The 23,590-nt window shown below is 47.3% G+C and overlaps 2 protein-coding genes across 3 annotated transcripts; one reads left to right on the top strand and one right to left on the bottom strand.

The window, feature by feature from the left end:
* The first annotated feature begins 6,076 nt into the window (after positions 1 to 6,076).
* LOC109775245 (cytochrome c oxidase subunit 6b-3) lies at positions 6,077 to 12,139 on the top strand. The gene is made up of 4 exons (XM_020333992.4): positions 6,077 to 6,216; positions 7,505 to 7,593; positions 7,678 to 7,759; positions 11,864 to 12,139. The coding sequence occupies exons 1-4, from the start codon at positions 6,208 to 6,210 to the stop codon at positions 11,915 to 11,917; spliced, it is 234 nt and encodes a 77-aa protein (XP_020189581.1). The 5' UTR covers positions 6,077 to 6,207; the 3' UTR covers positions 11,918 to 12,139.
* An 8,262-nt stretch (positions 12,140 to 20,401) lies between these two features.
* LOC109775243 (uncharacterized) lies at positions 20,402 to 23,037 on the bottom strand. 2 transcript variants are annotated; one of them, XM_045233155.1, is made up of 9 exons: positions 23,021 to 23,037; positions 22,806 to 22,891; positions 22,495 to 22,712; positions 22,324 to 22,404; positions 22,162 to 22,224; positions 21,552 to 21,924; positions 21,273 to 21,455; positions 21,081 to 21,191; positions 20,402 to 20,997 (listed from the first exon to the last, which is right to left on the bottom strand). In XM_045233155.1, exons 2-9 carry the CDS (start codon positions 22,846 to 22,848, stop codon positions 20,804 to 20,806), a joined length of 1,266 nt encoding a protein of 421 aa, XP_045089090.1. In that variant the 5' UTR covers positions 22,849 to 22,891; positions 23,021 to 23,037; the 3' UTR covers positions 20,402 to 20,803. The 2 variants fall into 2 exon arrangements, with proteins under 2 accessions (XP_045089090.1, XP_020189580.1); XM_020333991.4 differs by lacking the exon at positions 23,021 to 23,037 and having other exon boundaries at positions 22,806 to 22,907.
* Positions 23,038 to 23,590: the final 553 nt, after the last annotated feature.

The following is a 23,590-nucleotide window of genomic DNA, read 5'->3' as shown; positions in this document are numbered from 1 at the left end:
GTTATTTGAGCCCCAACTAACTAAAACTAACTCTAACTTCGGGATCCAAACAGGGTCATAGATATGTTCTGAAGAATACTTTTAAAAGCAACTTACAGTGACAAAAATCATGCTCAAAGTACAAACATGTTGGGACTAAATGGATGACATATTATCATTTTCTAGACCAATTTATTATCGGCTAATGTGCTCATGTACATGTGCCTTTTAGGGTAATGTTTATGCGTATGCATGAGTGTAACTAATCCACGAGTATCTTTTGGAGGAGCTTCCCATCGGACAGTCTCCATATTGTCGAAGCGTTCTAGCGCTGCCATGCACTCACTTCTCCCATTGAAAGGTTTTACTTCGGGGGTTTTCATTTTCCGAGTTTTTTTCCAGAATTTTGTTTTTTCTAGGTTTTTGTTTTTTGTTTCCTTTTTAGTTCAGCATGAAAGATAACCGTGTTTCATAAAAGTGAAGCACAATTGTACGTCACCCCGTGGAAGCATGAATTACATTTCTTGGAAGTACGATTTGGTATAAGTTTGAAAGCACAAGTTACTATTATTTGAAAGCACATATTTTCTTGGAAGAAAATGTCAAAAAATGCAAAGGTGAAAATGAGTCATGATTTGGACGCACAAATCAGATGATAAACATTTTGAAAAAACAAATCTACGAAAGGCACAGACAACCAACCCTGTGTCCCCCGTGTTAGACTTTGTAACATAGCCCAACTGTATAATCTGTATATTGTGTAACTTTATAAATATATGTGATAGGCCACCCCTAGAGGGTTGAGCCAGTTCCCACAAATCCTATGTTTAACATGGTATCAGCCTAAACCCTAGGTCCTACTCCACCTCAGCCGCCGCTGCCGCCGTGCCCCCAACCCTAGGGCCGCCGTCGCCGCAGCTGCCATGACCGCTTCCGCCTCTGGTTCCGCCAGCTCCGGGGCCCTCCCCGCCACGTTGGCCGCCCTTCTCAATCTCCCCGCCCACGCCGGTGCGTCGCCGAGGCCCCGATTCTTCGGCACCACCACCGTTGGCTCGATGTTCTCGGCTCCAATCCCGCCATCTCCCGCTACGTCGACGGTGGCGGCCTCCACCGCCGCGATGATGGCGCCACCCGCGGCCCTCGCTGGTTCGTCCCCGACACTCGCCATCCTGCCGGCGGCCTCGGGGGCCTCCGATGATCCGCTCGCGGGTGTGGCACCCGCAGCCCCTGCGGCGTCCGCTGTTGCTACCACCAACGCCGCCCGCCATGTTCTCCGGGCCTTTTCACTTCGACAACCTGATCACCACTCGTCTCACGCCGGACAACTATCTGTTTTGGCGTGCCAAGGTTCTACCGCTACTCCGCAGCCGCTCCCTCCTTGGCTATGTCGATGGTTCCCTGCCGTGTCCGCCGCAGGTTATCCCCACTGCCCACGGCCCGGCCATCAACCCGGCGCACCGTGTGTGGGTGCAGCAAGACCAAGCGATCCTCTCCGCCATCCAGGGCTCCCTAGGAGACGGGGTCGCTGGCCTTTGCCTCTTTGCTGCCTCCTCCTTGGATGCGTGGACGACTCTGGAACATGCATTTGCCCAGACCTCCACCGCCCACTCGATGGCTCTTCGCAGCAAGCTCGATGACATCAAGAAACTGGACTCATCTGCCATAACATACTTCAACAAAATCAAGGTCTTGGCGGACACACTGACCTCTATTGGTCGACCGCTGAGTGATGAGGAGTTCGCCAGCTACGTTATCAAGGGTCTCGATGCCGAGTACGACAACCTTGCCGAGGCCGTCCACAACGCCAAGCCGCCGCTTCCTCCGCATGAGCTCTTCTCCCGTCTGCTCTTCACTGAGCAACGCATCGAAGCTCGCCGGTCCGTCACCACCATCGCCGACCAGCCAACGGCTTTTTGGGCCTCGCGTGGCCAGCGCCCACCTGCGCCCTCTTCGCCTGCCCGGGTTGCCACCCCCCTGCGCCAACCTCGGGCGGGGGCCCCGTGCGGTGCCAGCTTTGCGGCCGTGAGAGGCACCTCGCCTCCAAGTTCCACAAACGATTTCAGCGGAGCTTCCTCGGCATCGGTGATGATGGCAAAGGCAATGAGCGCCAATTTGCCATGGCAGATTTTTGGCCCTCCTGCTGCCCATGTTGCCGCCAAGGGTAAGGACACACACGTCGAACAAGGTTTTACGCCGTCATACCCGATTGATCCTGGATGGTATATGGACACCGGCGCCACGAATCATATGACGAACGAGCTCGCCAAGCTGTCCACTCACCAGCCCTACTATGGTCACGACAAGGTTCACACCGCCAACGGTGTAGGTATGCCCATCTCTCACATTGGTCAAGCATCTCTCTTAACTAGTCATCCATCTAGGCAGCTTCATCTTCGTAATATTTTACGGGTCCCCTCGGTGACTCTTAATTCGTTATTTGTTCCAAAACTCACTCTTGATAACAATGTCCTATGTGAATTTCACCCGTTTGATCTTTTTGTCAAGGACCGAGCCACCCGGGAAATTCTGCTTAGCGGCCGCCTGAGCCATGGCTTATACCGCTTGGAGGATCCATTCGCCCCGCGCGTCTTCAGCGGTGTTCGTGTGTCGCCATCCCAGTGGCACTCTCGCCTTGGTCACCCCGCCACTCCCATAGTTCGCCATATACTTCACCGTCACGAGCTGCCTATCGAGTCTAGCAATAAGGAGATGTCCGTGTGTGATGCCTGTCAACAAGGCAAGAGTCATCAGTTACCATTTATCTCCTCTACTCGGGAAGTAACGAGTCCTCTTGAGCTTCTGTGTTTCCGATGTGTGGGGTCCCGCACAAACATCTGTCAGTGGTCACAACTACTATGTTAGCTTTATTGATGCCTATAGTCGCTTTACCTGGCTTTATCTTCTTAAGCGCAAATCTGATGTGTTTGATATATTCATTCAGTTTCAAGTGCATGTTGAACGTCTTCTCAAGCATAAAATTATTCATGTTCAGTCCGATTGGGGGGGGGGGTGAATATCGCAACCTCAACACTTTCTTTAATAAGCTTGGGATCTCTCATCGTTTATCATGTCCTCACACACATCAGCAGAATGGCGTTGTTGAGCGCAAACATCGACATGTAGTTGAGACCGGACTCACACTCCTGGCTCACGCCTCCGTACCGTTTCGCTTTTGGAGTGATGCCTTTGCTACTGCGTGTTTTCTTATTAACAGACTACCTACGCGTGTTCTGAATATGAAAACTCCTATTGAGCTTCTTTTACATGAAACTCCTGACTATACCTTCTTTAAGGTGTTCGGGTGTGCCTGTTGGCCTCATCTTCGTCCAGATAATCATAGAAAGCTTGAATTTCGGTCGAAAAAATGTGTGTTCCTGGGTTATAGTTCTCTCCATAAAGTCTACAAGTGCCTTCATGTGCCAACAAATCGTGTCTACATATCCCGTGATGTTGTCTTTGATGAGAACGTCTTCCCCTTCTCCTCCATGCCGCAGCAACCCACCACACCTCCATCTATGCATTCATCTCCTATTATGCTTGGCCAATTTGAAGATGTTGCATATTCGCCTGTGTTGTTACCTAATCATGGTGCAGGAATTGGACGCGGTGCTCGCTTGGAACTACTCCCTGATGCATCTCCTGAGACGCACGTCGATCGGCCGGTGCACGCACATGCACCGCCTCCCGCCTTCGACCCCGCCTCTGGAACCACGCATGCCCATGCAACTGGGCCGGCGCCTGCGATGGCCTCCGTACCTGGGTCGGCCTTCGTCACGTCTGCTTCTGCGCGGCCCACGTCACCGATGGCCTCACCCGAGAGGCTCGAGCGGTCCTCATCACCGTCTCCATGCCCGGCTTCGCCTCCGTCATCGCCTACGTCGCCCGCCTGTACGTCTTTGCCACTCCTCTCACCAGGGTCGGCTGAGCCTCTCGTCGCCTCGCCTGGGCCCCCGTCGCCCGATCCTCCTTCACCGACGCCTCAAGGATCGGTGCCGCCTGCTCCTGTCATCGTTGCACCGCAACGTCCGCACACTCGCAGCCGTAGCGGTATTGTTCTTCCCAAACAGCGTCATGATGGAACTGTCACATACCTGGCTGCTTGCCTTGCTCATGCTGTTGCAGATCCCATCGCTGAACCACGCAGTCATGAGGCCGCTATGAGTATTCCTCACTGGAGGGCTGCTATGGAGGAAGAGTACCACGCTCTTATGCATAATGAGATCTGGACACTGGTTCCTCCTCCACCTCGCGTCAACATCATTGATTCGAAGTGGGTTTTCAAAGTCAAGAGACATGCAGATGGATCTATTGAGCGCTACAAGGCGTGTCTTGTGGCCAAGGGGTTTAAACAGCGTCAGGGTCTGGACTATGAGGACACATTCAACCCCGTTGTTAAACCTACTACTATTCGGCTTCTCCTGTCTCTTGCAGTCTCTCATGGTTGGTCTCTTCGACAGCTCGATGTGCAGAATGCTTTTCTGCATGGGCTGCTTAAAGAGGAGGTTTACATGCGGCAGCCACCAGGGTTTGTTGATCACGCTCGGCCTCATCATCTCTGTCGTCTGACGAAGGCTCTTTATGAACTGAAGCAGGCGCCCCGTGCCTGGCATGCTTGCCTTGCTTCGGCCCTTCGTACTCATGGCTTCGTTCCGTAGACAGCTGACAGCTCGCTGTTCTTATTTCAGCGCCCCAGTGTGACTGTATATTTGCTTGTGTACGCGGATGATATCATTCTGGTCAGCTCCTCTGCAACGGCTGCTGACTCTCTTGTGACTGCACTTGGCAGAGATTTCGCGGTTAAGGATTTGGGACGGCTCCACTTCTTCCTGGGTATTGAAGTTGCGCATCAGTCTCGCGGCAGCTTAGCTCTCACCCAGAAGAAGTACTCCCTTGACCTCTTGCGCCGCGCTGGTATGCTCAAGTGTAAGCCATCCCCACACCAATGTCCTCCACTGACAAGCTCTCAGCTACTGCTGGTACGCTTCTGTCTCCTGCGGATGCACCGGAGTATCGGAGTATTGTTGGTGGCTTGCAGTATCTGACGATCACACGCCCTGATCTTTCTTTTGCGGTTAACAGGGTATGCCAGTATCTTCATTCACCTACTGATGTGCACTGGTCTGCTGTGAAGCTCATTCTTCGTTATGTGCGTCTCACTGTCTCCTATGGTCTTCATCTGCGACCCAGTTCCTCTGTCGTTCTATCTGCGTTTTCAGATGCTGATTGGGCTGGGTGTCCGGATGACAGGCGATCCATGGGGGATATGTTGTATTTTTGGGTCCTAATTTGATCGCCTGGAGTGCACGCAAGCAAGCCACTGTTTCTCGCAGCAGCACAGAAACCGAGTACAAAGTAGTTGCCAATGCGACTGCTGAGCTTATCTCGATCGAGTCTTTACTTCGAGAGCTGGGAATCTCCCAGTCACATCCTCCAGTTCTTTGGTGTGACAACATCGGTGCTACGTTTCTTTCGACAAACCCGGTGTTCCATGCACGAACCAAACGCATTGAAATTGACTATCATTTTGTGAGGGAACGTGTTGCACAGAAGCTACTACAGATCAAGTTTATCTCCTCGAAGGATCAACTTGCCAACATCTTCACCAAGCCTCTACCTTCTCTCATGTTCGAGGTCTGTAGGCGCAATCTCAACCTCCTAGATGCATCAGGAGTGAGTTGAGATTGAGGGAGGGTGTTAGATTTTGTAACGTAGCCCAATTGTGTAATCTGTATATTGTGTAACCTTATAAATATATGTGATAGGCCACCCCTAGAGGGTTGAGCCAGTTCCCACAAATCCTATGTTTAACACCCCGTGCGTGGGAAAAAATCCGTGCAAAATAATTTGTTTGCGACAAGTGTTGCACGGGTAGTGGGCGAAGATGGAAGTGACCTTTGTAACGTGCGAGACTTAGCAGTAGAACCACCTGGTTTTGGAGGGGGGAAAGGGTCTGATTTTTTTTTTTGAGCGAAAAAAAAGGAAATGTCTGATTTTTTTACTTTTTGCAAAAGGAAAAGGAAAGGTCTGACAAGTCGATGGACATTCGAGCCTGTCTAGGCCCATACAGCCCACAACAACCACGGGCCAGCTCCGAATATTAAGCTCGACCTTGACCAGGCCCCGTCACTCCTCCTTCTTCCCCTTTCCCGTCGAGCCCCCGTCTGTCCGCTCCGCGACGCCGCGATTCCATCCTCGCCTCCGATCTCCAGCTTCCTCCCAGCCGACGAGATGGCCGAGGTGAGAGAACCTTCCAGGATCTCTTTCTCCCTCCCGGACGAATCTTCTGTAGTCTCACCCCGGAACATAGCGTAGGGTGCATTCATTTCTTCGATCTCACCGTGGTTAGAGTTGTCTCTTTGTCGCGTGGATCTGCGCCGTGGGGCGCCTATCTGCGCGTGATGTGTGTCGCGATAGATGTGTTCTTCATGGACCCTAGGTTCTTCTATTTCGCATTATGTTCGTTCTGGGTGATTGGTGGGGCTGGCTTCGTTCCATTTCGCGCGATTAGCGTCTTGCTGTATTGGGGAATTTACGGATTTTTCCTGGTAGATCGTATATCGTACTAGATCAATAGTGGGAACGTTGAATTCCCAAGATCTTTTTTTGAACATAAGGTGAATTCTCAGGATTGTCTGGTTCTGTAATGTGATCGGTGTGCGTCATCAGCGTTGAATTAGGGACGATAGACTCAGAAGTCAGAACCCACCTGCTCCGGCGGTGTTTTTCAGTGTTAGGCTGTTTTAAAGATAGCAGATGAATGTTATATGTCAATGTGATGGCCATTGGATGTTTAGTGTTTAGGAGATTCGTTGGATTGGTCTGGTTATTGTTCTCCTGTTATCTGCGGTACAACGAGAGTAGTATGTAGATAAAACATTCTACCACCACCGCATGTACCGAATCCGGATGTGCCATTTTACTTATATATACATGCCACCATCAGACTGAACTGCAAGATATGTTTGCTGTAAACTTTATCCATGTTTTACTTTAGGAAAACTCCACCGCCACGCAACGGTTACTGGTTGTCGGGTGTATTAGGGACAATAGACTCAGAACCTGCCTGATTGGGCTGTATTTCATTGTCATCCTGTTTTAAAAACAGCAGATGAGTGTTATATGTGATGGGCATTGGATGCTTAATGTTTAGGAGATTCGTTGGATTGGTCTGGTTCTCGTTCTCCTGTTATCTGCGGTACAACGAGAGTGGTGTTTACAAAAAGATTCTACCGCCACCGCATGTACCGGATTCAGATGTACCGTTTACTTATACATGCCACCATCTGACTTGAACTGCAAGATAGTTTGCTGGAAACTTTATCCATGTTTCACTCTAGAGAACTTCACCGCGATGGTTACTGTTTGTTGGGAAGTTTCACCAATAACCTTTTTTTAAGTTTCTGTCATTTTGAACCTTGTAACCATCTTCCAAAAATGTTGTCTCATCGGCTATCATTGGTTACTTTTATTTCTGTTCTCCATTCTCCGTCCCGAGCTTACCGATATTATTTTGCTTGTTTACCAGATTGAGATTAAAACAGCACCTGCTGACTTCCGCTTTCCTACAACCAACCAAACTAGGCATTGTTTTACTCGCTATGTTGAGTTCCACAGGTATATATGGTGCAATAACTTTACAACTTACATGCGTTAAATATGGTCAACATTTCTTAACTATTTGAACTTTCATGAAACTAGGTGTGTGAGTGCCAAGGGGGATGAAGCTGCTGAATGTGAGAAATTTGCCAAGTACTACCGATCTCTTTGCCCAGCTGAATGGGTGAGTGGCTTTGCTCCCTGTGGCTATACCATTATCATTATCTTCAACTGCAAAGGCACTATATGTTGATGTTTGATTTTAAACAGCACAGTCTTAGTTTTCAGTAGATTTTAGAAGTTGAATTAAATGGTCCTTGTTTCCACTGCAATAGTCAATGCATAATGCGTGAACTTGCCAGAATAAGAAATATATTAAATGAATTACTACATCTAAGTCCAGACCATTGCTTCTCAATTTTCAAATCTATCTGAATCAAGTTAGTTATTTCTGCCAGTATATGCGTATGACTCTGTAGTGGTAGGAAGTAGCACATGAGTTTCTCTTTACTAGTAAATGTGCCCGTGCGTTGCAACAGGACAAAAATATCACAGTTTTACAGTTAAGTTAGTAGCTCAGACATCAAATCTCTTGATCAATGCTTAGCATGAATTTCTCTATACCATATATCTATTTTCCATCTAAGATGGCAGGCAACAGTACTCCCGTGATTCATTTTCTGTGATGCAACAAGAAATAGAGTAATGCTCTCATATTCAGATTGTTCAAAGGGCAATCAGCATGGAGTTCATCACTCAAAAAACAATCAGATAGTGAACGAGTATAATATTCTTAATAGTGAAGTTTTCGTTTCTCGTCTTGACTTAAATCGTCTGCTCATCTGGAAAAGCTAATTAGTGTATGTGTGAAGAAAATATTTTATTTGCAGCTATAAAAGATTTGGTGCTTCCTTAATGAAAACTCTATTGCGAACCTGCATTGCTTGACCAAGAAAGGAAAACATGAGAAACATGAGTTTCTTTTGGGATTTATCTCAGACATTTGCTTGGCAACTTGAACATACACATAGCCTTCTTTTGGTTCAAAACACAAGTAAACTCAAGTTTTGCATATCAAACTGCACCAATGGTACTGAATGTTTTAAAACCCGATGCCGAATAAAATAGTACATAGGCACCAAATTATAATGGGGTTGGTGTACAGATCATCAATGAGAACATACCAAGATAGTACATGGAAGGCAATGCATTGGGTATTACTGACCTTCTGAAACTGCAGTACGTACATCCTGAATTTCAAAACGTTGAGTAATTTGCTTGCTCCTGAGAAGATAAAACCGACATAAAACTGATTACCATCCTGCAATAATTAAAATCAAAAGTGTCAGGTCCCAGCTAATTACCATGCTAAAATGTAAAAAAAAATTAACTAAAACCCGAAAGCAACTGAAATCAGAATGTAACAACAGATAGTGTTATTATCCCATTCCAAGTTCAGCACCCAAGCATACCCCTTTTGGTCGGCCTCCCAACATCAAGGATAAGTAGTAGAAAGCAATGTTCAGAAGGGCTTAATTTTTCCATTATAGGCATGCAAATTAATCACCCTTCCGGTGAAAGGATCATCCCTTGGTGAACCTTGCCTTCCCTCCAGTAGGCTGGCAAAGCACAGTTTGTCAGCCAGGGCACACCACAAAAGTCTGACAGTGGCTGAACAGTCATTCCGTGATAAAAAAAAACATAGTAAGTTGGATTTTGTGATGGAAGAGAGATAATCAACAATTATATCATAATTCCATGAAGTCCACTTAACAGTGCTTAGGTTCGACTTTCAGATTAGTAACACACACACACACACACACACACACACATTATGTTATGTCAAGAAGGTGTGAAGCAACACTAATGATCACATCTAAAGTGGTTCCCAAAAATCAAGAGTGGACATCTACGCTCATAGTCATAGTTACAGTAGTACTTTTTCACTGAATTAACATGCATTTGCGAAGAGATGCATCATCCATGTGGCCATTCTCTGCAACATAGATGTATATATTTAGTAAGCGTAATAGACCGAGTCCAATAGGCGAGAGACACTGCACCAAATCTATTTTCTTTCCGGGGAACACACTGCACTGAATCTAAATTGAACTCTTCTAAATTCATCTCGCCTTCACCGCAAAGCTTCAAAAGATAAAAAGGAATTAGCCAAACGTTGAAAAAGTCACTAAATATATGAGCTAGATGAGAATAAACAGATGAAGCAGCAATGATCAATAATAAACACTTGGACAGGGAATGAACCACCCCTACTGAATTAGCTGAGGTGCAGCACCGTGACCTTGCAACAACAGCCCACGTGGAGGCGACCCGGCTTGCATTCCCGATCCACAACGGTTGTGGGCAGACGCTGCTCATACTGGAGGATTCTCCAATCGAATCCAGGCTTGGCAGTAGCACCTTTATGAATGTAACTCAACTGCTTGAATGTGTCGCTGGTGAATATATTTGTCAATGGAATTTGACATGTCAAGCAAAAACTTGATGTAGTTTCAGAAGATCCATTCCACATCCCAAGACCCGTGTACAAACAACAACAGATACTTCTCCAGTGAGAAACCGTCTCAATCTTTCTCTTCTCTCTTTCATTGTTTTCTAACCCTGAATGGAAATTACTCCAACCCAGTAGCAGCAGTAATTGCTTCAGACAAGAGATCACCAACACTGGAACTCACAAATACAACAGCAGGAGGTTTGAAGTACTGCTTACTCTTCATTATCTCAAAAATGTTCAGCTTCTTCTGCTTAGACTCCACCCAAATTACCACTTCTCTAATTGATTTGTTTGGTTTACCTAGGTTCCCACAAGAAATACCCCATGTATCAATCATGGTGTAAGACAGAGTTTGACAATTTCTGAATGTACTGTTGCTGAAAACATCATGATCTGTGGACATGAGAGCGTGCCAAAGATATACATGGCCTAATCTCTGAATCCTCTCTCTAGCAAGCAGTCCACTTCATCCAAAACAAACACAGAAACATCTGTAATTAAGGTCGACATTGTATGCAGAGGCCGGGGCTTCCCTGCCGCTGGTTCCCCGTCCTCCGCGACCAACACCACCACAGCAGCCAGGCCGCCGAGCTGCGCTACACCCCGGTGCATCAGCACAGCAGCCCGCTGTCCGCCGCGGCGTTCGGATCGACCAAGGGCGGCGGCGCGGTCGACCATGACCTGCGGCGACGGGGAATTCCACCAAACTGGTGGTCCTGGACTCGGGGGAAAGGAGGGGAGGCGCTGGGGAGCTGGAGTCTTGAGAGAGGAAGGCGCACCCGTGGTGGTCGTCCGTGGTAGGGGCTGCCCGGGTGGCGGCGCAAAGGGCGGCGGCGGCGGCGCGGGAGGGAGTCGGGGTCGTAGGCATTCTGGTTTGTCTTCGCGGCACCATAGTAGCATGAGCGGGGGACCTGGCAACGGCCGCGGCGTCGGTGGCGGCGCGGGCGACGGGGGGAGGGTGGCGGCGCGCTGGAGGCTGGAGGTCATCGAGATGGGATCGGGAGGTAGGGTGATCTTTTTTACGCCGTCCATATACCGGTTCAGTTGACTTATATACGGACGGCGGGTTGAATACCCTAAATCACAGGGGCTATTTTGCAAAAACGCCACGACGGTGAACCCAACAGACTCAACCCGTGCTTTATTATTATTAGGGAAAGATTTGACTTTACTATTAACCTTTTAAAGTTATTTGGATACTCTAGCAGTAATAATATCTATAGCAGCAATTTGCAGACTGCATCTGCGGTCACAGTGAACAAAAGGAACTGCTAATGTAGAATAATTAGGATTCGACAAGCCTAAACCTGTTACTTCTCTTGCAAGTGAATTGACCTGATGAAATGAGTATATTTGTGAATCTGGAAAATGAAATACAAAGGGCGCATCAGAAGCCTTGTATTGCTTCCATTTGGGAAACTGGCAATGGCTTGGTTTATCATACAGCTACAACAATGCCGAACATTGTTTCTGAGACGCATATATTCACTATGCCTGCTCGAGTATTTCTTTTTGTTCTCCAACTGGCCGTTTCATATATTAGCCTTTCAAGGGTTGAAAATCAATGTTGAATTTTGCACTTTGCGCCGAGCAGTTCACCTATGCCTCAGTGCTTCAGTGATATTGGCCTGCTGGACCATATCTATGAATGTTTCAAGTCTCTTTGGTTCAGAGCAACTCCTTTGCAAATTCATGGAACTTATGTTGTTAACAGTAGCAACATTACCTTGTTTTCTTTAGTGTCATCAGCTTTTTTTGGTCTCACTGAATCAGGTTGAGAAGTGGAACGAGCAGAGGGAGAACGGGACATTTGCAGGGCCCCTCTAAATCATCTGTTTGAGAGTCTCCTCAATTGCTTTCGCGTCAGCGCTACTACTGTCTTCTGGCTTGGAATTTATGCTCCTGCCATGTAGTACTATTCTTCCAGCAAATCGCTGCAGAACAACAAGTGATGCTTTTCTCTATGTTGCACTAATAATTCAGCATGCTTATATATTCTGTCATTGAGACATGCCTTTTCACATTTATTAAATGGATTATATTCTGAAATGAGGTTTCATTGCCCATTGCTTGACTAGCATGTCTGTCCTGGGATTTAGAATGGCTAGCTATATGGGGAACCAAATGGGGGCTATGTCGATAAGCGGCCAATATGCATCGTATAGATGCTCTGGAAAAGATGCCTTGCCTTGCATTTCATTTGACCTGCTGATATAACGACTTGGTTTTCTGTTTACAGAGCATAAACTGCTCATATTGGACAATCTAGTTTCTGCCGTATGATCGGTCATTCTATTTTTCCTCCCAGAGTTGAGCAAACAGTGATTGAAGCGAGCCTGAGAACTAGACCTGTTTGCTAGTTAATGTGAGTTCTGACCTCTGAATGGCTGGAGTAGCGTTCGTTCTGTATGCATGGTCGTGCACGTACCAAGACCCAGTGAGATGGGGCACAACATTATTAAGAATGCTACTGCACATGCCCATCATTGCAGGCCCAGTCATACGGTGCACAACATGAGTAAACGGCGACATGCACTGCAAGAGAAAAAAGCACAAGGAAACCGAAAAAAAATCCTTATAAAGCATGTAAGGAAACTACTTGTGTTTGACGAATGGATTGTCGAGTCGTATCAATATGCAGTGAACATGCTTGTGATTTAAGGCAGGACTTGGTTCTCTGTTTATAAAGCATAATGGTTTGTGTGGTACGATCAATCATACTCTACTAGATACTACTCTTTTTATAAGACGTTTTAGGTTTACAGAGTGGTTCAGTAAACGGTAGACTGAGAGCTACTCTCTTCGTCCCGTAATGTAAGACCTTTTTTGATACTTGTGTAGTGTAAAAAACGTCCCGTAATGTAAAACGTTTTTTGACATTAGATCTGTTTGCTAGTTAATGTGAGTTTTGATGTCTGAATGGACCAAGGCATGCTTGCGTTCGTTCTGTATGCAACTATGCATGGTTGTGCCCGTCAGTACTAAGCCGGTCAGCTGCTGCGCATGCCCTTCATTACATTACAGGGCCCAGTCATACGATGCAGACCATACATAAACGGCGCTATCTACTGCACGTACAAGCGTGCGAATATGCCCGGCAAATTAAGACTGCTCTGACTTTCACGTGGACGCTGGACGCACATGTTATGCTGCACTCAACTTGTGATAATTAACCTGCACGTTTCAAGCTGCAACTGGACAATGCTATCTTAGTACTAGTTCATTCCACTTCCACATGCATTACAACATTAAGCTTGGTTATAGATAGAATCTGAGCTAGCCTATCTTGCTGAGACAACAAACAGCAACCGAGGAAGACAACAACTAAACAGCAACTGATCGGATCGGAAAGAAGAGCAATACAATACTAGCCAAGATGACTGAAATGCTGACATAAGATGGGACAGCAATTAAACTGGACACGCATTACAACATTAGGCTTACAAGTAAAATCTTGGCTAGCTGGCTTTATCTCGCGGACACAACAAACAACAACCTGAGCCAAGACAAAAACCTAACTAAACATCAACTCACCGGAAAGGTGAAGAGCAATACAATACTGGCTAGCCAAGATGGCTGAAGCGGTGACACGAGATGCCACAGAAACTTAAACACACGATCTTATTGGGCAAAGATACATAGCAGCGTCACGCGCAAACTCGATCTACTGCTAGATGTTGCAGTCACAAAAGCTCAAGAGGGATAGACGGGATGACGGGAGATGAGAGGGTTGGTATGGATGAGTATGGGATTGAATACTGGTAGAGGGGTGTTTGGCAGGGCAAAGTCTTGCAAGGTCAAGAACAGCTGTCATACGAATGATAGCAAGAACTCGCCGGAAGACCACACCAACGATCGGTGACAGAGAAGAGAGGGAAGGCGAAGAGGTGGGGCGCAGAAGAGCTCAGGGAGGATAGAGCCGGCGGTCGATCACCGGGGCGTGCGGCATGCCCAGCTCTCCGACGGCCCCTCCTTGGACGACCCTGGACGCTTGAGCCTGGTCACGGAGGAGAGCACCGGGACGAAGACGAGGCTGGCATGGAGAGGGCCGCGGAGGCTCTGTGCCGGCATGGGGTTGGGCACCGTGGCGAGGCGCCCAGAGGGAGGAGCTACTGCGGTTTGCATGGCGACTACTGCTGAGAGTGGTGCGTTGCTGGGAAGGAGGAGGCTGGTAGCTAGCTGCCCGGGCTTTATGTAGCGGAAGGAAGGATAGGTAGAGTGGAGAGGAGGACCGGAGGACCGTGGCGTGGAGAGTGGAGAGGGCCGGAGAGGGGAGAGGTGGTACGGTGGACATAAATGGCCTGCGGGGGTGCAAAAGGGTGGTAGAGCACGGCGCGGCCGTGTGGTCCGAGCCGATCCCCGAAACGATGAAACATGGCTTTATGGACGCTGCAGCCGAGAGGTTAATTTGCTGCGCTGCATGTGCCGGCCGGCCGGTCGTCCATGCACATCTCCATTGCTGCGCCTGCCTGCCTGCCTGCGCATGTATGTTTGCTCGCTCGTCAATCAATCAATACGTGCACCGGCCATGCATCAGAGGGCGCAGAGCTTGATCAGAGACCATGCATGGCGCGGCTCACCACCGTGCATCACCATGGCACGCGAATGCGATGCGCCACCACCGGCGTCGGATCTCTTCGTACGACGCTCACGGCACGCACTAGACATGCATACTCACTGACATGTACTGATGTACACGCGCGCGCGGCTAAGCTAGCGACCGGTCGCTGTGGTGCATGTGACGGGATGGGGTCACGGCGATGATGGCGAGGCGAGCGAGATCGGGGAAGCGTCCTCTGGCCTGGACTCATCGCCGTCCTGGGCTTTGCACACGTCGGGCGGGGCGGGGCGGCGACGCACGCGGACGCCGGACGTGTTGCACCAACTCGGCGATGGCAACTTTAAATCCAGCGAGGAAGGAAGCGGTGGGGTGGGGGCTCCATGAATGCCCGGCGTTAAGCCGGAGGAATGGGCGTAGATGAGCGCCACCTACCGAGCTTTCCCGGCCGGGAGCGGCCCCTCTCTCCGCATTTAACTCCGCCTGCGCGTGCATGCATGCTGCGGGACTCCGTTTTCGTCATCTTGTGCGGGTTGTACTCATTGTCTGCTTCCGTGTAACACCAGTTATACGGAATAGTCACACCGTCACCCTCACTGCGGGACCGGCCTCGGGAGCCGCGCGTGCTCCGTCGCCCCGGCTGGCTGGTCTTCAGTGCCGGAGCTCCGGCAAAACGTAAATATGCCACGCGCGTACAGTACACAGGCGGCATTAATAGGCTGCTCGAACATGGAGGGGTGCAAACTCTAGAGCATCTTGATTCAAAGGATTGCCATGGCAACTTTAGGGCTACTTTGATTAGGAATTTCACATGATTTTTGAAGGGTTAGGGCATCTCCAACACGGATCCTCAAATGGCTCGCGAGTGTTTGGACCGAGCTGTTTAGGCGCACTTTGCCATTCAACACAGATCCATGTTTGTCCACGAAGGCGTCCGCTTGTCCATTTTCCCGTAAACCGAAAGCAAACCCACCGGAGCTTTGTGGGACTCTAGACATCCACAAGATCCATCAAAAGCCACCACATACCCCTCTCTCTTCTCCGTCTGGATGACGAAAGACCGTTGCTGACGGAAGAAAGGTGATTAGCATGCAAGAGTTTGAGGCTACTACCATGTTTAGTACGTATGGCGAAAACCACTAATCACATGTCTGCATGGTGTGCGTGTGTGTGTTTGGGGGGGGGGGGGGGGGAGCACTAATGAAAACATGCTACCATTTGACGGAAGTTACACGACGTGTGTTAGTCCGGCTAGGAGTACTAGTCATGTCCTAGTTGCCTTTCATGCGTTCGCGCTTTGCGGATGCTGCGGTGTTTGGTGGAGTTTTTTTTAAGTTAATAGAGATAAATATTGAAGATATAGTGTTGGATGGCCGGCTTACCTATCCGTGCGTGGAGTCGGCGTTGTAGATGTCCTTAAAATCCTTTGATTCATAACATTGAATCTTATAGGATTTTTTCCTAAGAAATCATGGTACTTCATTTCATATGAGCATCCACTTCAATCTTTTTTACAATCTCTTTGTTTTTCTGTGACATCAACATTTTATACTAGTCCTATAAAATTAAAATGGACATAAGAACGATAATCAGGGGTCAACCACGGCTCCATTTTCATTAACAAAAGAAACCAAACCCAACGGTGCAAGATCCCAACGTATACAGGTTCAGACTCAAAACCAAGAAAACAACAATATCACAATATATAGCAACCATCAGGGCACGCATGCCTCAGCTCACCGGCCAAAAAATACAACATGGATAACATCATCTTCTTGCGGGGTCTGCTTTAGATACTCAACTGCACTCCTGCCTACCATTTGGCATGGATGGTGAGCTATCTTAAAAACAATGAAAAAACTGCACTCCTCCCTCCATGTACAACATTTCTAACTGCAGCTCTCCAGGAAACAGAGTCAAACCAGCTCTTGCATTTAATCAGTCTGGTTCCATGGCAAAAGGTTCTTTCAGTCTCTTCCGCGGTAGGTTCCAAAAATTCAGCAATTGACCACTGGAGATCCTTGAATTGTTTTATTCAATCCCTAGTAGATAACAAGAGATTAGGCCTAACACCTATTTCAAAAAAACCCAGGTACATCTATTAAAGACCATTGAATTCCTACCCCCATAAAACTACAGATGTAATCACATATAAATGCAGAGATCTTTTTTCACAAAGCCATAGCTTGGCAACAGACTCAAAGTTATAGATAGAAATATCAAAAATATTTTCTACTTCGATCCAAATCATTCTAGCTACAAAACATTCAAAGAAAAGGTGGAACACTTGACTCAATCTCAGTATAGTGGATGCACTCGAGCGCTTTAGCTATTCCACATTTCTTAAGGTTGTCATAAGTCATGATATTATTTTGTGAAAACAACCAGAGGAAACCCCAGATCCTAGGTGGCACCTTGATACTTCAGACTCCCGACAAGAACACATGTTGCATTCCTCTAAAATTAAATACAACGAGTAAAACCCTTTAGATTCATATTGCCGGATTAAAGAATCTTCACAATCACTAAAGGAAGTGAGTTTCAGGATATTCACTAGATCAAGCAATTGAAGCCTAAGTAAGTTCCCAACCATCCCAAAGATTAGTAATTGTTTTGTTCTTCTCATAACTAAGTAGTATACGTCCTAAAATTCAGTGGCAAGAGTGGCATTGCCATACCTAGTATCTTCCTAGAATCTAATCAATCTACCATTATCAAGAAACCATCTGTAACCCACTCTAACAACCTGAAAAACCCACATAAAGCTCTTCCAGAATTGGAAGGGTGATTATCATGAGAGCAACAAATATTAATATTCCTAGTGTTATCTTTATTATCTACTATCTTCCTGCAAAGGGACCCCTCCCCATCCATGTATCCTTTCATCCAAGAACCCACTAAACATATGTCCATGTCCTGCAAATTAGGTATACCCATGCCGCCCTATTGCTTCTTCATATAGATAGAAAGCCAATTGGCAAGGCGAATCTTATGAGCACCTTCACTATCACTCCATACGCGGTTAGTCATATGAGAGTTAAATTAACCCAGATCCCTTTTAGGGAACTTAAAATAGTTAACAAATACAAAGGAACACTAGCTAAGTAAGATCTAATTAAAGTATTTTTTTCTAAGTAAGGGAGGAGCTTTCCTCTCCAACCCGCAATTTTAGCTAAAACTTTATCAAAGATCTTCTCTACTAAGCTTGTAAAAATGTAAAGGAATCCCTAGATACTTGATAGGGAATTCACCTAGTACACATTGAAAAATGTGTACAAAGGGATTCAACTCATTAGACTCCACGTTAATGGGAACTAAAGCACTCTTTATGATAGTTAATCCTCATCCCTGAAACTTGTTCAAAACAAATCGAAATCCATTTAAGGTTAAGTGCTACCCTACTATCATTCTCCAGGAAGAGTAGGGTATCATCTACATATTGGAGACACATGATCGCACCACTACTAACTAGATTACAACATAACCCCCTAATCAACCGTGCTTGAGAACCTTTGACCAACATCCTAGAGAAAACATCCACAACTTGATTAAAAAGGGGAGGGGACAGGGGATCCCCTTGTCTCAAACCTTTTCCAGTAAGGAAAAAAATCACTCTCCTCTCCATTCAACTTGACTCCAATAGACATTTTGGGTTAAACTTAATCCAACCCAACCATCTAGGCCCAAACCCTCTAAGAGGAAGCACCTCATAAAGCAAATCTGAGTAGCTTTTTCATAATCAATCTTAAAAACTAAACCTTGTTGACCAGAAGAGTACAACATGTACAATCTCATGGGCAGTAACCACCCTCTCAAGTATGTACATGCCTCTAATAAAGGTAGATTGGAATTCAGAGATCAATCTACCAATAAGAAGAGCTAACCTATTTGTAAGAACTTTAGCAAAGATCTTAAAACAACAATTTAATAAACTAATGGGCCTGAATTTATTCATAGTCCTAGACTCATTTTCTTTTGGTATCAAGGTAATCATGGCAAAGTTTAGTCTATATAGATCCAAATCATCATTGTACCAAGCATTGAACATCCTAATTAAGCCACTCTTAACTAGATCCCAATATACTTGGAAGAACAAGAAAGGGAGCCCATCAGAGCCAGGGGCCCCATCTGAGTAAGAACCCAAAATAGCATCCTTGATCTCTTCTTCAGACAATTTGGCTTCTAACATTATATTTTCTTCCTGAGTAACTTTCTTAGAACCCCTATTAAAATCCTCCCCAAGATTAATATTAGGTCTAGGCACCCATCTAAACAAAGATTTGTAATAGTCTACAACAATCTTGTGCATTCCTATGTTATCAAGGACCATCGACACCATCCAAAACACGTATAAGTTTCTTTCTCCTTCTCTAACTAGAAATATCCAGTATTTCTACCCCCCTTAAGAATTTCTCTGTCCCTAGACCACTTCCGAGATTCAATCTCTTCCACCCGCCAAACTTCATGAAGCTCTCTAAAAAATACTATTCATCCTATCTTTCTGATCATCAGAGAGTTCTTGAGATTCAACTTTAATATCTAAACTATCATATTCTATCATAAGCTCATTCTTATTTTTCCTAAGGAAAGCCTCTATATTCCCACTCCACACTTTAGCCAACCTCCTAAAGGTCCTATGTTGTCAAACATCAACATGTTTTTTTCAAGTGGGCATGCCCCTCTAATCATGTATTTTTCCTATTCCCGAGTTCCGAGAATCCTACAAATCAAAGAGGGCTTAGAGTAATAGAATCCATAGATTTTTTCTTATGTTGGTTTAATTTGTATGATTATATGGTATAGAATTTTCTCCTAAGAAAAATTGTTTCATAGGATAATTTTCGTCCACCCAAACCTCGTGCCAATAATTTTTGGTTTTTGGTGCAATCAACTCAAACCTCTGGTGGGAACAAAATCTTGTAGCAGCATGCATATCTTTTGCTCTTAAGTTTTTGCAATTTCGCAAATCAAAGTGGGCTCTAGTAGATTCTTCATACTCCTCCATACTTTAAAAGGACTATCAAAATTAAAAAAACGTGTTAAAAAAATTAACACACTATTCTATCCCTACAAATTATAGAGAGTCATGTAAAAACACCCACTTAGACTTCTTTTTTTAAAATGGAACCACTTAGACTTTAAATTTAGAGGTAGAGGGGCAAATATAGAGCCTCTCTATCTTGTGGTTTTGGGAGGTAGTAAATTTCAGCTCTCTATGCCCCATTTTAAGTGCGTCATCGACATTGTCAGCTCACATACGTCACCTTCAGGCGCTAGCTGAGGCCACATGGCTACCATGTTAACCCAGTGACCGATTTTCGGCCGCCTAGCGCCCCCTCCCCTCCACTGAGCTCCACGTGGTTGTCGACCTCCCCATCTGGCACCGTCACTGGCTCGATTGCGCGACCTCCTGCTCCACTGGGTGCAACTGGTTGGATGGGGCAAGTATATGAAGAGAAAATACTCCCTCCGTTTCTAACTATAAGCCTTTTTAGATATTTCAATACATACTACATATGGATGTATATAGATGTATTTTAGAATGTAGATTCACTCATTTTGCTCCATATGTAGTCCATATTGAAATCTCTAAAAAAGCTTATATTTAAGAACGGAGGGAGTATACCCCATTAACAGTGTCACATTAAAAAAAAGTGGACACTTTAGTTTAGAGAGTCTGATTTTTTTAGGACAATACAAACATGATGCTGGCATATACTCACCATTATGAACGCATATCTTCAATGAGTTGGTTCCACCACAAGTAACCTAACCATTTGATTTTGGAGGGCACTCGAAATACTCTATCTTTTTGAGAGTCTGCCCATTTGCTAGAGTTGCTCTGGTGCATTTTCTAGAAACAATACAAACACAAATGTTTGCGTACACTCATCCCTTATGACCGGAGGTAGTATCCACACTCTATTTTTGCGAGCACCTCTTAAAGACCGAGCCAACAAATTTTAAAATTGACAAAGTCACCACATCAAGAGGCTAAATTTAGTTACACATCAATCTGGGAGGGGATTAAAACCAGAAGCGTGAGATCTGAAATCGAACACATGTACACGTACGACCCCTTTGTTACTTCCGGTCGCGCACGTACGTCAGTGGATTGGATTCGATCGGTCGGCAGTGGCGGGATCGATCGATGGTTAATTGCGCATGGTGATGGCGGTGGAGGAGGTGAGCATGTGCGTCACGGTGGTGACCCACCTCTTGTACACGGCGTAGTCGTCGGCGCGGAGCTCCACCTTGCCCCTGCTCGTCCTCACCTCCACCGGGTACGTCGCGTCCTCCTCCCGGCTCGCCTTCTCCGGCGCGCACGGCCGGACGTCCTCCACCACGCCTGCCGACGTACCAAACGTGTTGAAAGAATTAAGAAAAGGGAAAGGGTGTTCGATCTTCATGCAACTTCTGGTATTTGCTTACATTCTTTGGCGTTGGAGAAGGCCTGCATGACCAAGTTCATCTTCTTGATCCGGAGGACGACCTTGCCGTTCCTGTCCGTGGCGGCGGACACCGTGTGCAGCTTCCACTTCCCTGCACGTACGGCAACCGGTCATGGCACGACATGCACGACGTACGTTGGGTAACTGATGCGACGTACGGCGGCCGGCTTACCGTCCGGCATAGCGACGAACAACTCGTCGCCCTTGGCCAGCGCCGCCTTGGACCTCGCGTAGTTGAAGTCGAAGTCCAGGTCGTCCTGCCACGGCGCCGTGCCACCCTGGTCCGCCCTCTCGCCCTGCCCATGCCCGCCGCTGCCCCCGCGCCTTCCTCGCAGCGCCGCCGCGCCGCGCAGTGCTGTCAATTCAACGCGCAAAGAAATGATCTCGTGATCTGAATTCTTTGGAACCATGTCACATCTCGAAACGTCTCCGGCCGGTCGAGAGGGCTTACAGGTGGCGGCGGCGGCGGTGAGCGTGATCACGTTGCTGGCGTCCGTGGCTGCCACGGCGGCGTTGACGGCCGCGGCGACCTGGTCCCGCGTGGCGCCCGCGGCCTCGGCCACCTTCGCGCACTGCGCCGCCACGAGCGCGGCCGCCGATGCCACCGCCGTCTCCCTCATCGACGCCGACGCCGAGCCGCGCGCCGCCGGCGCGGAGTTCTCCGCGGCGATGGCGGCGAGCACGGCCGCGACGCCCGCGACGGACACCGCGGCGTGGACCTCGGCCTTGTGCAGCCGCGCCTCCTCCTTGCGCTTCTGCTTCCGCTCCTTGACCCACTTCTTGAGCGAGATGCCGCTCCATGGCGCCGCCATCTTGCGCGGGAGCTGCGTCCACACGCACCAGGTTCAAATATTTAAGATCCAGCAAAATCATGGAAACATATCGTGTGCCATTTAAATCTCCTCGATCCGCGCGTTAATTGGAAATCAATCAACAAACCATTTGCTATCTGGCTTCTTCTACTGCACGATTCGTTCCATTTGCATCACGATCACGTTTCGTTTTTGCAAAGAGCAAATCGTGCTAATTAAACCTGCCGGCTCCTAAATCCTTTCACTCACCCATTTCTTCTTGTTGTCGTAGTCCAGCTCCGGGTGAATGGCCTTCTGCAGCCATATCCATGACTGAAAAAACACCGCCAAAAGGCACACAGTTAACACCATCAGGCTATACTAAAGCTTGCACATACACCATGAACATCCATGGTCGCATCAACTTTGTACCTTCAGATCTTCGTATTTCCATTGCGGCTGCGCCGCGCCACCGAAGCCGCTGTCGTCAACAACCAAGCTACGATCATTCCTCTGCAAAACCACCCGGCGCATCCATATCCTGAGTGTGATCTCCTGACAAAATGTTATTTGCTACAGTACACTGAAGTTACCTACACTTACCTGCAGCTGCGACAGGTCTCTCCTATCATCATCAAGCCCCATGACAGGGTGCTCCACCAGCGCCAGCGAGCGATCCTCCTCCTTCGGACCCATCTGAAGAACCTGGATCGCCGAGCTGCACCACGCGCTCGACAGCAGGTCCATCGGCTCCTCCGACGGCGGCGGCTCTTCACGCACGATCGCCATCAGGCCTCTGTGATCCGGCTCCATGCCAGCAGCTAGTTCCACCAGAAGTTAGCAACTGATCAGAGATTTATACAGGACAGGGATGTGTTTTGATCTTTGGTGGTTGTGCAGGGGCAGCTTCCCACCTGCAGCCGAATAGAATGCCTTGGCAGGAACCAGATCCTCCATCAGTTCACTAGGATAGCTCCAACCACTTTAGTCCAACTTTTAGCTGTAAAAAAACTTAAACAAGACAGGTGTCACAGAGAGGCAGTGAGTTTAATACCCCCAAACACTGATTAAACAAGCGTGTTAGTGGGCTTTTGGGGGGAATAAGAGTGGGGTAAATCATTAGCTTCACCCATTCATGCTTTAGCTGCACACAAAGAAGATGGAATCAAAATGGGGGGCCTCAGAGCCTTTATCGTAGAAAAACATCGGCATAACCGTCCTTAAACATTCGGGGAGTCTTAGTACGCACTTTGGCGCTGGATTTCATACTTGAACCGATTTAAAAATTGGAACTATGCTGCAAAGAGGGGGTACTTAGGTTTTCCTGGGTCCAATGGTCCCATCTATTCTACTGATAATCAGAGGCTTCTGTGAGAGAACATGCCATGTTTGGAGATTGGGTTGCCACTGCTGCAGAAGAAAATTGGGAAAAGGCAGCAGGATGAGGGTGTCCTCCAGAAGATGCTACAGAACTTTCCTACCATCATTGCCATGCGTGCAATACTGCAATGCTGGAGCAAAGACGTACACTGTATGGGTCACTGACCGTAGAGCTGCAGTGTCGTATCCCGTAGCGGCAGAACGCGAGAATCTAGTGGAATGTTCAGTGAACTGGGATTCAGTCTCTCATGCTGTAGCATAAATTCTGTTAACAAAATATGCAAGTCAGGATATTAGATATGAGCTAATTCTCACAGGA

This window comes from Aegilops tauschii, chromosome 2 (assembly GCF_002575655.3).
Source record: "Aegilops tauschii subsp. strangulata cultivar AL8/78 chromosome 2, Aet v6.0, whole genome shotgun sequence".
Lineage (NCBI taxonomy): Eukaryota > Viridiplantae > Streptophyta > Magnoliopsida > Poales > Poaceae > Aegilops > Aegilops tauschii.
This window is presented reverse-complemented; position numbering and strand designations above follow the sequence as displayed.